Below are 15,291 nucleotides of genomic sequence, written 5' to 3' on the forward strand. Positions count from 1 at the left end.
ATTTCTAACAAGTAGGTATTAGGTGAGAAATGTACTCAGCACACAGTGAGGTGAAGCACACACTAATCCCGGCGCAGTGAGCTGCCTGCAACAACAGCGGCGCTCGGGAAGCAGTGAGGGGTAAGGTGCCTTGCTCAAGGGCACTTCAGCCGTGCCTACTGGTCAGGGTTCGAACCGGCAACCCTCCGGTTACAAGTCCGAAGCGCTAACCAGTAGGCCAAGGCTACCCCCATAGTGTCTCTTAAAAAAAAAAAAAAAACTGCTGTGGTTTGGACCAGATGGGCTGAGTCAAGTATCCACATCAGAACTGAAGTTATTGCCTATTTAAAAAAAAAAAAAAAAAAATACATTTGCTGTTCAACCAGGTTCCTTCAACAGTCATGCTGGCGTATGTCTATTCCTGCCAAAAAATGTCCAGACGTTAAAGTGAAAACCACTGCTCCTAGCAAAGCTTCTGTGGAGATTCTGAGCAGGAGAGGTGTGGTTGCTGCATTCCAGCGTTGCGTGCCGGAGTGTGTGGACAGGGGCCCGCCGCAGTGAAGGGTTCAGGGCATGTCGGCGCGCCAGGAGGGGATGCTAACTGACATGTGGCTCCCTCCCCACTGAGGCGAGGCGGTGACGGTCAGCAGGCAGCAGCACAAGGGAAGCCCCCATCCAGCACTGTGTGATGTGAACGCAGCACTGTCGTCCGAAATGTGTGAGGTGTTCTGGTGTGTGCTGTGCTGCAGTTGCTTTGATTTTGATGGCTTGTAAATCAATAAAGAGATATTAAGAGCACAGATGAAGATCCAGCATCTTAAAAGCATCTTTGCAACAGTTACTGCAAAAACAATTTTTCTGTTTCCTCTCTGCCCCCCCCCCCCCCCACCTCTCCGTGTGTTTGGCGATGATCAGAGAAGTTAGTGGCGTACCAGCGGGAGTTCCATGCTCTGCGGGAACGTCTGCACGTTGCCGAGCAGCGCACCCTGCAGCGCTCCTCCGAGCTCAACAACATCCTGGAGCAGTTCAGACGCGCCATCGCTGAGACCAACGGCAGCAAGGATGCCCTCACCAACTTCTCAGGTTGTCGCCACATATACGCATATATATAACACGCACACACACTCCAATAAATACAAATGACAACATGTAATGCACGCACGTACTGGTTCACTGGTAAACTAAGTGACAATTTTATACCCACGTTAAACTTATACAGTAAGTGCTAGGCTATGCAATAAAGGTTGCATCCCCCAGGCATGCCCCTCCTTATTGAAGATGCAGATGAAGTAAGGAAGCCCTGCCATGCATGTTGTGATATGACTGCAGGGGTGTTATTGAGGTGTTCTCATCATAGTTGCGTTGTTTTGTCCCTCTAGACGAGACGCAGAAGCTGCTGAAGCATGCATGTTGTGATATGACTGCAGGGGTGTTATTGAGGTGTTCTCGTCATAGTTGCGTTATTTTGTCCCTCTAGACGAGACGCAGAAGCTGCTGAAGCATGCATGTTGTGATATGACTGCAGGGGTGTTATTGAGGGGTTCTCGTCATAGTGGCGTTGTTTTGTCGCTCTAGACGAGACGCAGAAGCTGCTGAAGGAGTTAGCCAATAGGAAGCCTCTACAGGTGCCCAACATCTACCACCACCTGCCCCACCTGCTCAACAATGAGGGCAGCCTGCATCCCGCCGTCCAGGTGGGCCAGGGACGCACCGGAGGTGAGTTGTCCTGCTATACACACACACACACACACACACACACACATGTGGCACACACACGCATACGGACACACATGCACACATGTGGCACACACGAGCGCACACGCATACACACACACACACACACACACACACACAGACCTCTAACTCACTCCTCTTACCTACTCAGAAACATGTATAGACACATGCATAACACATGACTCAGAAGTTCATAAACTGGGTAGAATTTGATCATCCAGAAAGATTCTATGTCAATGTTCCCAGTAGGCCGGTCTTTGTTTTGATTTGGCCTGCCGAAGATCAGGACATGCAGTGAGGCTCATAAGTTTGTACCAATCTCTAGGTATGGTGAAGGGTATGTGATGATGTGGGGCTATTTTAATTCCAAAGGCCAAGGGAACTTTATCAGGATGCATAGTATCTTGGATCCATGAAATAACTGGCCTTTAAAAATAAAAATCTGCCTGCCTCTATGGGAATTTAACACTTTATTTTAATGTGTCGCTGTTACAGTGTACCTACCTAATTAGGTACAGTGGTACAACCTGTGTAACAACATGTACTATCAGGTACTATCATTGTACTTGCATTATGTATTTGTGGGTACCTACATATAGTTGTTACATTGTAATACTGAGTGCTTTTACAAAACTTTGCCAATTTGTCTAAATTTTCATCAGAGGCAAAGAGCTGACCTGAGACCTGCTGGATGGGGTAAATCTGGTCATGATAGATTTGATATACAAATCATTCTTAGCTCCAGTCAAGGCCTCATTGTCTTCAGTGTACATGTAACAGCTGTGCTGCTACAACGTTGTTACTCTTTGATACAGTGGAATAAACCTATTAAGTGTACCAGTTAATTACTTACATGTACATATGGCATGTATGTTATGTCTTCGATGTCTTGGAACAGGTCTACTAATTCACATGTACTGTGTGGTGTAACAGCAGACACGTTTCAACACATCAATTACAGGATGCATGACATCATTGACAGGATGTATATAATATGTAATTGTAAGTACTTAACTGGTACACTTTATTTTAATGGGTTTATTCCACTGTATCAAAATAGTAATAAATGTGTACCAACACAGTTGATATATGTACTATGTAGTGAATTAGTAGACCTGTTCCAAGATATCGAAGACTCAACACAACATACATGTCATATGTACATGTAAGTAATTAACTGGTACACTTTATTCCACTGTATCAAAGAGTAACAAGGTTGTAGCAGCACAGGTTGGAGCTAAGAATGGTTTGTATATCTATCATGACCAGATTTACCCCATCCAGCAGGTCTCAGGTCAGCTCTTTGTCTCTGATGAAAATTTAGACAAATTGGCAAAGTTTTGTAGAAGCACTCAGTATTACAATGTAACAACTATATGTAGGTACCCACAAATACATAATGCAAGTACAATGATAGTACCTGATAGTACATGTTGTTACACAGGTTGTACCACTGTACCTAATTAGGTAGGTACACTGTAACAGCGACACATTAAAATAAAGTGTTACCGAATTTAACATAGGGTGCGAATACTTATGACCCCTGTATTTTAAGGAAGAGCATTTATTTATTTATGATATATTATTCATTCACAAAGAAAATTGGTGTCCTTAAAGGTTGGATATTTCCTCATTTCTTTCCTCAAGCAGTCAGGCGGCATCTTGTGGATTTCTGCTGCTCTTTTGTCTAGTGTCATGTTATACGTGCTCTTGTTCTTGTTTTGTCTGCGTGTTTGTTTGTCTACCTGTGTGACTAAGCAGTAGACACAGACAGCCGCACAGACAGACAAGCACAATCAGTTCACAATCGGTAGGATAAACACACCCTTTCAGACCCAAATCCAGACAGATTTCAAATAGATTATTTCCATCGGTGTTTTTGCCTCCAGGTCATACGAGTAGAGATGCACCGATACGGAATTTTAGGGCTGTTAACGATAACCGATATATATTGGTTTGTTGTGACCGATACGATAACCGATAATATTACTCTTGGAAAAAAAAATGTGAAAAGTGAATTGGGGACAGCATTTAATAAGCATAATTTAATTGCAGTAATTTCCTGAAGCAGGAATGGTTAGCATATTTCTCGGTAATAATGCAAAATCCAAGCAAACGAGATGCAAATATAATACTAAAATACATCTTAGAACTACTTATCTACTCGTCCCATCAAAGAGTTTGTTTATTTGTTTACCTGACGAGCGCGGTAAAGTGCAAATATACCAGCACAGGATGGCACTAGGTATCTACACTGCTGACATTATTTTGAGGAAGTATAGCCAACCAAGCTCAAGTAGGTCAGTGTAGCCAGACGTGTCTTATCTACGGCTAGTTGGGAAATTAGGGCTTCAAAAAAAAAAATATCAGCGCAAATTGACAGCCGGAATTCTGTTATCGAAACAATAATAATAATATATTGGCATCCGATATATCATGCATCCCTACGATATGACATTATCTTGTAACTCTTTTTACAACTGCAAGGTGTCTAACCTCCCAGGTTGCGGTCTTTGCAGCCCTGCATACCAGGTCGATTCATAGCCATGTATGTTGGCTATTGAAATACATTCATAAATGAACAGACATAAGTGTCAGCCTTCCCACTTTGCTCTGGTGATTGCCATGCTTGTCCAGGTCTGGTGCTCCACGGCCTATTGTCTCGCCCCCCTCTCCCCCCTGCATACCACAGGCTGCAAGATCGGGTTCACTTAAGAAGATTAGACCCCCGCCAGTGTCAGAGAGAGAGAGACTGAGAGCAAGGGAGAGAAAGAGGGAGGCATACAGGGGGGAAAAAAAGCTGCGGTAAGGGGTGAAGAAGAGGGAGCACCAGCGTGTGTGTGTGTGTGTGTGTGTCTGTGTGTGTCTGTCTGTGTGTGTCTCAGAATTCCCCTTTGTGCCACCCCAATGGCCTTCCCACCAGACTTCATCCTGGAGGGAAACGTATAGATCAGGTGATTGCTCGTCAAAAGACAAAAAAGAGAGGGGCGTGGGTGCAATGACTAGATGATGGCAAGGAATGTTCCCAGCATGACTGGATCGCATGTATCCCTTTACCCGACTAGCCTAATCCTTAAGCCGCCATTGTTACGGTCGCTATTCTTGTGTATGTTTACTGGCGGCGTAACAGTGGCTCACTGACATCCTGAGCTTCCTGCGGCGGAGGGCCCCCCTGTGCTATTGTTCCGCCCCGCTCCTCTCCGCTCTCGTCACGAGCCTGGTGGGCTCGCATCACCGCCATAGTGACAAGACCGTAGAGCCACCACTGTCACCGCCGACATCCGATCCCCACGTGAATCACAAGCAAAAAGCACGAGCATGATATTCTCACGCTTATTCCCAAGAACTACTTCAGAGAGGGTATAGGAAGGATATATAGTTCGGAAAGAAAACATGTTCCTCTCCCAAGACTCAACCCAAGAACTACCTCAGAAGGGGTGTAGAGAGGCTATACTGTATGTAGTACGTAACAAAAATATATTTTTTCCGAAGCACTACCTAAGAGGATATGTAGTTCGTAACACCATGTCCCATACACTACCTAAGAGAGGATATGTAGTTCGTAACACCATGTACTCTTCCAGTCCCAGCCGTGTGCTCCTGCAGTGGTGCCGCAGCCTTCCTCTCTTCAGAGAAGCTGGTGTGCCAGGGTGCCTTTGATCTCCAGTGAGCTGTGGCAGGGTGGCCTCATTGGGCCACGTCTCCTCCTCCGCCACATCAGTCATGATGCACGGCGCTCGAGAGGCGAGGAATCCTTCACCGGTGCCGCGTGGCTCAGAAGGGCGATGCGGTGCGGCTATTTTTAGATTCTCAAATTGGGACGTGTGCTTTCGTCTAGCATCCCCGAGACAGTATTCCCCCATCGTCAGGGCAATGCACGACACCACGCACCCACACACTCCAGAAAACGTGTGCCACACACACACACACACACACACACACACACACACATACACATACATAGGTACACAATTACCCACAGATAAATGCACAAGCAAACGTTCATAGCCTGAGGGGAAGGAGAGAGAGATGGAGAGAAAATGTGACGCCAACACTGGATAGATGGAGCAGAACACCACTGTGCCAACAATGGTGCCAGGAGAGAGACGGCCATTTAAAAATGTGCCTCTGTTACAACTCAGTAAGCATGACTCTGAAGTCCCAAGCTGTGAATGCACTCTTTTATTCACTCTCATTCACTCTCGTCCTCACTTCTCTCTCATTATATGTCTTCTGTGAAGCTGGAAGATGGTGTGTGTCCCATCTTCTGAGCGCCTTGCCCAGCTCTCTGCAATACTGTGAGGAGGAGAGATGAGAGCGTTTGGAGCTGGAGGCTGTTCAGCCCCCACCCCCTCTCATCTCATCTCTCTCTCTCTCTCTCTCTCTCTCTCTCTCTCTCTCTCTCTCTCTCTCTCTCTCTCTCTCTCTCTCTCTGTCTCTCTCTCTCTGTCTCTCTCTCCTCTAGCTCTTCACTCTCTCCTACCATCTCTCTCATCTCTCTCTCATATCATATGATCAGAAGGCCTGCAGGTCAGGTCACCTGCTCCTCTTTTATGAAGAGGGAAGAGAGTAGATGGAGAGAAGAGGGGTATTGGGAGAGAAGAGGGGTATTGGGAGAGAAGAGGGGTATTGGGAGGTCTCTTTATTCCCACCCATCTTCCCATCCTCTCAGCCTACTTAGCGTGTGTGTGTGTGTGTGTGTGTGTGTGTGTGTGTGTGTGTGTGTGTGTGTGTGTGCTTGTGTGTGTGTGTGTGTGTGTGCGCGCGTGTGTGTGGGCGGTGGGAAATGAGGACATGTTGTGTTTTGAAGCACTTTGTGTTTGTGAACGTTGCTGGTGCCTGACCATTTTCTTCTCCATGGTTCCTGGCTCCTTTAGATACTTGTGCACACACACATAATACACATAATACATTCTGTCCACACACACACACACACACACACACACACACCTAATACATTCTGTCCACACACACACACATAATACATTCTGTCCACACACACACACATAATACATTCTGTCCACACACACACACACACACACACACACACACCTAATACATTCTGTCCACACACACACACACACACACACACACACACACACACACACACACACACACACACACACACACAATAAATTCTGTCCACACACACATACACACACACACACACACACACTCTCTCAAACTCACATGCACGACATACATAAGCCAGACATGCGCTCAAACATACACTATCATTCAATTCATATAAGCTCAAAGCACTCAAAAGCACTCAATCCAAAAGCAAGCTTGCGCATTCATATGGGGGTTACACACACACACACACACACACACACACACACACACGGCTGAGTAATGAAAGCCCATCTATACCTGAGGTTTGATTCCCGCTCTCTCACTGTGTGGCTGTGGCTAAGTGTGTGTGGGGAATCTTTGTTCATGTGCATATCCATTTCTCCCCACGGCCGACTTCCCTGATTAATGAGAGTTCCCGGCTCTGTGGCCAGCTTGTGTGTGTGTTGCAAATGCTTTCCGGATCACTTTGCATCACAGTGGAGCATCTGCGTTTGGGAAAAGGCATCTGAAAGAACAGGACAAATGAGAAAAGTGTGTGTGTGTGTCTCTGTGTGTGTGTGTGCGCGTGTGCGTGCGTGCATTTATGACAGGGAGAGAGAACGAGAATATGAGTGGTAGGTGAGATAAGGTAGAGAGAGAAAGGGACTGTGTATACACGTGGGATGAAGCGACACAAGACTGCTTGGTGCTCTGTCTTGGAGGCATGTCTGGAAAGGACCTCCACATAAGAACACACACACAAGAACTCACACACACACACACACACACACACAAACCAGTGCTTGAGGAAAAAGGATCTCTGGCACAGTTGTCTCTCAGTGGGAGAGATGGGCTGATATGTTTGTGTGGGGAGAAAGCCTTTCCTCAGCTGACCCGCTCTAAGGATACGACCTTACCTTCCTCTCGCTCACCTTTCCTTCCTTTTTCTAACTTTCACCTCTCTCTCTCTCTCTCTCTCTCTCTCTCTCTCTCTCTCTCCTTCCTCTCCCTCTCCCTCTTTTCTCTCCACTCGCTTATCTTCCATGCAAGTCTTATCGGCCTTCTCTGTTGACACGGTGGGGCGTCTTGCGCTCATTGTGTGTCTCTGACTCTGTTTACTCTCTGCCTGCTCCTGTGGGTCGCCCCTCAAAGAGCAAATGTGTTTGGCTCTGAACGCCCCTCTGTGGCCGTATAAGCAGCCCGCTAACACTGCCAGACAAAGTAGTTTGGACGCTGGTCTCAGGTGGTCGCGGTCACTGTTTTACGGTGTCCGGTGTTTTTAGTAGACGGAGGAGTTGTTATTAAGAGACATTGTGTTGATTTGAGTGTGTTCTTTTTTCCCCCTGTGTTCTTTTTGGGTGTCCAGTGTCCATGGTGATGGGCATTCCCACGGTGAAGCGCAAGGTGAAGTCCTACCTGGCGGAGACCCTGCGCTCGTTGGTGGACAAGCTGTCCCCCGAGGAGAAGCTGGACTGCGTCATCATCGTTTTTGTGGGAGAGGTGAGTGGTGGATAACGGAGCCTGTGTGTGTGTGTGGGGTGCAAGTGACATTTTTTTGGTACTATGGGTGTATTTATGCATTTATGGATGTGAAAGTGTGTGTGTGGGTGTCACCTTTAGGAGTCTGAGCCTTTTCTGTTGAGGCTGAATAAATATTTGAGGTGCACTTTACAAATGATTTGCAGGCTTACATGCCCTTGCGCTCTCTCTCTCTCTCTCTCTCTCTCTCCCCCTCTCCCTCCCTTCCTCTCTCTCCCTCTCCCTTTCTCTCCCTCCCTCTGTTTGTGTGGGTGAGTGTGTTATACACATGTTAGTCGCCGCTGGAGACCCCTGGCCCTGCTGCTGGTGGAGGGTGAAAAGTGGGTCAGGGGCTCCTTGTTTGTCCTCTCCCCACTCAGAGGGGGGTCTTTTCAGGCCTCGCGCTCCCCCAGCCCAGGATGCCCACTCCTCAGGAATCCAAGGTCACAGAGCAAGGAGGGCCAGAAATGCTTTTTAATCCTCCTTTTATCTCGCCCTCCCTCCTTCCCCTCTCTCCTCCACTCTCTCGCTCGCACTTTCATCTAAGATCCCTTTTGCTAGAGAGGTAGAGATGGGGAGAGGTAGAGATGGGGGGGGGGGGGAGAGAGAGAGAGAAACAAAAGGAGAATAAGGGGCAAAGATGGAAAGAGAAATGAAGATTGTATTGATGCCAACAGGGCTAGAAAAATTTAACAGTGTGCCACACTGTTTGGTTCTCACCAGCATATATAAGAAGACCTTCACACACACACACACACACACACACACACACACACACACACTCAATTCATTTGTTCTTGTTTCGGCATACTTCTCTCAATCCTTCCTTGTATCTGATTGGCTGGCCCCAGTTTGTTTTTTCCCTTGGTTAATTTTTGGCTGCTGTGGAATGAGGACAATGGTGGGCCCGGGCCGTGGGGACGCCCCTTACTACGTCTGAGCAGCCAGCCCTGAGCTCCCCCTCATGGCAGTGTGGCCTAGGGTTCCCACCAGGGCTCAGACACTGCCCAGAGTAGGACACTCTCCCTACTTTGTTTATTTGTTTGTTTGTTTTTTTATTTATTTTTTTTATTTTTAAAGGAAATTACTTACCCCTCTAATTTAGCTAGTTCAGAGTACACTCTTCCAAAAAGAATGCAAACTGTTATGTGTGTGTGTGTGTTTGCATGTACACTGGCTAAATGTTCTGTTATGTTTTCCTCTTTCAGACGGACATAGATTATGTACACAGTGTGGTCACAGGCCTAGAGAAAGAGTGAGTGATGTTACTTAACCGCTGTTTCCGTTATTATTTCCCATCTTGCTTTTATAACATCTATTTATAGCAAACTGAATTGTGCAACACGTTAAGGTCTGAAACGTCTCATGATTTCCTCGTTTGGTCACAGGTTTGCCACGGAGCTGAACTCGGGCCTTCTCGAGGTCATCTCCCCTCCTGCCAGTTACTACCCTGACCTCAATAATCTCAAGGAAACCTTTGGTGACTCCAAGGAGAGAGTCAGGTGATGCACGCGCGCGCACACACACACACACACACACACACACACACACACACACACACACACACACACACACACACACACACACACACACACACACACACACACACACACACACACACACACACTTGAATTTTATGTGTGAGCAAGGAATCACTAAGATGTACCCTGCACTGAAATGGGGAAATGGATCCTTGCACGATGAGAGCTTTGATGGTCATTAAGTCAGCTGTTGTTAACCTTGTGATCATTGACAGCTTCCTTCAATGAGTGCAAAGACATCCAAAAGTCCGCTTTACCATTTCATATTAGCCAACATTAGATACGTAGCCCAAATAGACAAAGCTGGCCTTTTGTATTGTGCATGCTAATTCTTCATTTGTTATTGCGGTGTGTGCATACAGACAGACAGACACACATCCACACAGACTGCGTCATCATCTGGAGAAGCCAGCCTAGCCAGATGAAGACACACTGGCTTTCTCATTACATTAGCATTTCCATTAACATGTAGTCACTCGCCAGACACTTTTATCCAAAGGGGCTTGTTACAAGGACATGTTAGTGCATCATTAATTACCACTCACTTGGAATCAAGTGACCGTTCTGGAAGGGGAGTAGTCAAGTGGTAAGTGCTAGATTTAGCATGTCCAGTTAGTTAGGTAGTGCTAGGAGAGGAGGTGCTCTCTGAAGAGCTTTAGTTTTTTGAAGATAGACAGGGACATCACCTGAACTTGTTGAAACTGGTATCGCGTTCTATCAACATCAACTATCATCTTGTCCCTCTCTCCCCTCCTCTTTCTATCATCTTGTCCCTCTCTCCCCTCCTCTTTCTCTTCTCTCACTTCATCTCCTGCTCTATCTTTGTCATCTGTTTCCTTTCATCCTCCCATCCTGTGTTCCCTCCCTTCCCCTCTCGCTGTCGGTCTGTTCTGTCTCTGTGTGCCCCCCCCCCCCACACACACTCTTTTCTATTTTTCCTTCTCTCAATCCCCCATCTCGTACATCCTCTCTTTTTCCCTCACTTTCATTGCATCCCATTGTCTGTCCCTTGATAAAACAGTGTTAAGCCACTAAAACCTCTGATCTCTCTCCTCGTTCTCTCTCTCTCTCTTTTTCTTTCTCTCTCTCTCTCTCTCTCTCTCTCTCTCTCTCTCTCTTTCTTTCTTTCTTTCTCTCTCTCTCTCTCTCTCTCTCTCTCTCTGTTCCTGTGCATGCACCTGTCTGAGTGGGTTTCCTAGAAAGCCTGTGTGGGTGAAAGCCTGACATGTTGTGCAGTGCACATGTATTGTGACACAAGCTTGCCTTTAGGTTTTCTCGCGCACACACAACCATGCTTTATCTGTCCTGAGAGTAATCAGTGAGTGTGCTATGATGTGCTTTTCCTCAGTTTTAAATGATAACAATATTTATTGAGGGTCTGGCTCTGAACCCCCTGCTGTGGCACTGATGGTATGATAAGTGGTGGCTGAGAGAGAGAGAGAAAGAGGCCGATAAAAAGAGAGAGAATTATAATTCAGCTTGAGGGCACGCAGAGAGAGGTTCAGTTCAGCTCTGTTCTGATCGCCCACCTGTCGCTCTGTATGGGTTTGTGTGTGTGTGGGGGTAGGGAGTCTTTTTTCCCCCCTTTTGTGTGTGTTATGGTCATGGTGTTATTTATTGTGTGTGTTATGGTCACGGTGTTATTTATTGTGTGTGTTATGGTCACGGTGTTGTCACGGTGTTATTTATTGTGTGTGTTATGGTCACGGTGTTATTTATTGTGTGTGTTATGGTCACGGTGTTGTCACGGTGTTATTTATTGTGTGTGTTATGGTCACGGTGTTATTTATTGTGTGTGTTATGGTCACGGTGTTGTCACGGTGTTATTTATTGTGTGTGTTATGGTCACGGTGTTATTTATTGTGTGTGTTATGGTCACGGTGTTGTTTATTGTGTGTGTTATGGTCACGGTGTTATTTATTGTGTGTGTTATGGTCACGGTGTTGTCACGGTGTTATTTATTGTGTGTGTTATGGTCACGGTGTTGTCACTGTGTTATTTATTGTGTGTGTTATGGTCATGGTGTTATTTATTGTGTGTGTTATGGTCACGGTGTTATTTATTGTGTGTGTTATGGTCACGGTGTTGTCACTGTGTTATTTATTGTGTGTGTTATGGTCATGGTGTTATTTATTGTGTGTGTTATGGTCACGGTGTTATTTATTGTGTGTGTTATGGTCACGGTGTTGTCACGGTGTTATTTATTGTGTGTGTTATGGTCACGGTGTTATTTATTGTGTGTGTTATGGTCACGGTGTTATTTATTGTGTGTGTTATGGTCACGGTGTTGTTTATTGTGTGTGTTATGGTCACGGTGTTATTTATTGTGTGTGTTATGGTCACGGTGTTGTCATGGTGTTATTTATTGTGTGTGTTATGGTCACGGTGTTATTTATTGTGTGTGTTATGGTCACGGTGTTGTTTATTGTGTGTGTTATGGTCACGGTGTTATTTATTGTGTGTGTTATGGTCACGGTGTTGTCATGGTGTTATTTATTGTGTGTGTTATGGTCACGGTGTTGTCACGGTGTTATTTATTGTGTGTGTTATGGTCACGGTGTTATTTATTGTGTGTGTTATGGTCACAGTGTTGTCACGGTGTTATTTATTGTGTGTGTTATGGTCACGGTGTTATTTATTGTGTGTGTTATGGTCACGGTGTTGTCATGGTGTTATTTATTGTGTGTGTTATGGTCACGGTGTTATTTATTGTGTGTGTTATGGTCACGGTGTTGTTTATTGTGTGTGTTATGGTCACGGTGTTATTTATTGTGTGTGTTATGGTCACAGTGTTGTCATGGTGTTATTTATTGTGTGTGTTATGGTCACGGTGTTATTTATTGTGTGTGTTATGGTCACGGTGTTGTTTATTGTGTGTGTTATGGTCATGGTGTTATTTATTGTGTGTGTTATGGTCACGGTGTTGTCATGGTGTTATTTATTGTGTGTGTTATGGTCACGGTGTTGTCATGGTGTTATTTATTGTGTGTGTTATGGTCACGGTGTTGTCATGGTGTTATTTATTGTGTGTGTTATGGTCACGGTGTTGTCATGGTGTTATTTATTGTGTGTGTTATGGTCATGGTGTTGTCATGGTGTTATTTATTGTGTGTGTTATGGTCACGGTGTTGTCATGGTGTTATTTATTGTCTGTCTGTCTGCATGCCATGCATCCTTTCCTTTCCCTCTGTTTGCTGTGACATTTGCTGTGATGGTACCTATTGTGTGTGTGTGTGTGTGTGTGTGTGTGTGTGTGTGTGTGTGTGTGTGTGGCCACCTGTGTTTGTACTGTGTGTGTGTGTGTCACTGTGGTTGCATCAGTCTCCCTGACACACCTGCTGCCTGGCCCAGCCAACAACAAAAACAGTAGCAGCAGCAACCTAGTGGCACTGACCACCCCCCACTCCCCCATCTACTTTCCCACCTATTGGCATTCGCTAAGTCCATCGCAGTCCATCTCTGACATGCAGCAGCTTCAGGTTTTTATGATCGTCAGTGCCACGTGTTTTATGCAGCTTTTGCCGATTTCTAAAGGTTGTTGTCTGGTCTGTTTTGTTCCTCAGATGGCGGACCAAGCAGAACCTGGACTACTCCTTCCTCATGATGTATGCTGTCAATAAAGGGGTATATTATGTGCAGGTACATCAGCCGCTTATTAGTATGTGTGTGCAGCAGCATCCTCTGCTTGGATGCCTGCCATGCTGTACTTTGGCCAAGTACGCTTACTCATTCAGAACTCTCTACCTCTCTCTCTTTCTACCTCTCTTTCTTTCTTTCTCTCAATGTTTTTTTTAATGAGTGGGTATTTTCTGCTCCTCACTGTGCAGTGGTGTTTCCATGGCAACATCCTCTCTGATGCTGAAGTGTGTTTTGAAATGAAAGACATGGTGACAACAGCACACCACTGTTCCGTGAATTCTTATGGATTGTCATGGGAACAGACTTATGGATATGTGTCTGTGGTGCATGTGCCTGTGTTTATATGCTGTTTATATAATAAGACTTTTGAAAGTAGGGAGCAGAGTCTTCCTCTGCATAGCTCATGATGAAAGCACACTCTTTACGTAGAGTCCTGCTGATGTCTGTGGACATTAAGGCTGTCTAAAGGCATAGCCATAGACCATTGTGCAGGTGTACATTAAGGCTGTCTAAAGGCATAGCCATAGACCATTGTGCAGGTGTACATTAAGGCTGTCTAAAGGCATAGCCATAGACCATTGTGCAGGTGTACATACCTTTTTTTTGAGCAGTGGCATTTTGTCAAATTGGCTTGGCTTTGTTAATCTTGCGCAAATCCATCCATGATTGGGGGGGGGGGGGGGGGGGGTTGTGTGCGTCATTGATGTATTTTTTTTTTATCTACCGGTACTTGTTGACTGAATGAATAGCACCTGATTAGTTATCATCACCCTTTTCATCCGTACAGATAATCATTTCATTCTTCATTGTCTCTTCCTTTCTACTTTCTATTCTCTCTTTCTGGCATCTATCCATCTGGTGTCTCTTACTGTTTGTCTCCTCTAAGAAAGCCTTCTTTTCATAGGAGAGGGGAAAGGTATTGCTCTCCTGTCGTCATAGTCTGTAGGCTGCCTTGTCAGAGAAAATAGGACAGATCCACAGCCAACCACAAGCCTTGTTTCTGTGCTTTAAGATTTAATAGATGAGCTTTGTAGCTGTGTCTGTGTTATAATGTAATAACCTAGGTTAAGTGTGTGTGTGTGTGTGTGTGTGTGTGTGTGTGTGTGTGTGTGTGTGTGTGTGTGTGTGTGTGCACGCGCGCTTGCATTAGGCATCTCTCTGACCTGGCCTCTCCCCTCTCCGGACTTTTCCCCCACAGCTAGAAGATGACATCGTAGCCAAGCCCAACTACTTTGCCACCATGAAGAACTTTGCCCTGCAGCTGGCGTCTGAGGACTGGATGATCCTGGAGTTCTCCCAGCTGGGCTTCATCGGTACGCCTCCTCCACCAGACTCCCTCAGTGGCACCACCTCATTAACCTGATAAGGGTTGTTACACAGGAGTCCCCTCCTCGGTCTCTCACTCTGTGTGTGTGTGTGTGTGTGCCTAATTAATTAGCCTAATTTGGAAAATTTCACCCTAGACGCTTTCTCGCCGATTAGTGTTGATGGTTAAGTTGAGAATCCTAAGTGCTATCACTTTCAGATATTTCTGTTTTTCATCCCTCCCTCTCTCTCCCTAACCCCTCTCCCTCTCCCATGTAGGTAAGATGTTCCAGGCTCCTGACTTGAATCTGATCGTGGAATTCATCTTCATGTTCTACAAGGAGAAGCCCATTGACTGGCTGCTGGACCACATCCTGTGGGTCAAAGTGTGCAACCCAGAGAAAGATGCAGTATGTTTTCCCCCCTCTGCCCTGTGTGTGTGTGTGTGTGTGTGTCCAATTCATGCATTGACTATCAGGAGATGGTTTTTCAGATGGCTTTGTCTATCCCTGACTCCTTC

General features: G+C 45.8%; 1 protein-coding gene across 1 annotated transcript in view; it reads left to right on the forward strand.

The window, feature by feature from the left end:
- The window catches only part of mgat4a (alpha-1,3-mannosyl-glycoprotein 4-beta-N-acetylglucosaminyltransferase A), a 45,642-nt gene that overhangs the window by 25,348 nt on the left and 5,003 nt on the right, over positions 1-15,291 (forward strand). Inside the window, exons 2-9 of the mRNA XM_042073785.1 lie at positions 895-1,062; positions 1,555-1,695; positions 8,135-8,268; positions 9,495-9,541; positions 9,675-9,788; positions 13,391-13,466; positions 14,665-14,779; positions 15,051-15,181. Coding sequence (XP_041929719.1) covers positions 895-1,062; positions 1,555-1,695; positions 8,135-8,268; positions 9,495-9,541; positions 9,675-9,788; positions 13,391-13,466; positions 14,665-14,779; positions 15,051-15,181 — 926 coding nt within the window. The remainder of the gene's footprint in view (positions 1-894; positions 1,063-1,554; positions 1,696-8,134; positions 8,269-9,494; positions 9,542-9,674; positions 9,789-13,390; positions 13,467-14,664; positions 14,780-15,050; positions 15,182-15,291) is intronic.

This window comes from Alosa sapidissima, chromosome 2, assembly GCF_018492685.1.
Source record: "Alosa sapidissima isolate fAloSap1 chromosome 2, fAloSap1.pri, whole genome shotgun sequence".
Taxonomy (NCBI): domain Eukaryota; kingdom Metazoa; phylum Chordata; class Actinopteri; order Clupeiformes; family Clupeidae; genus Alosa; species Alosa sapidissima.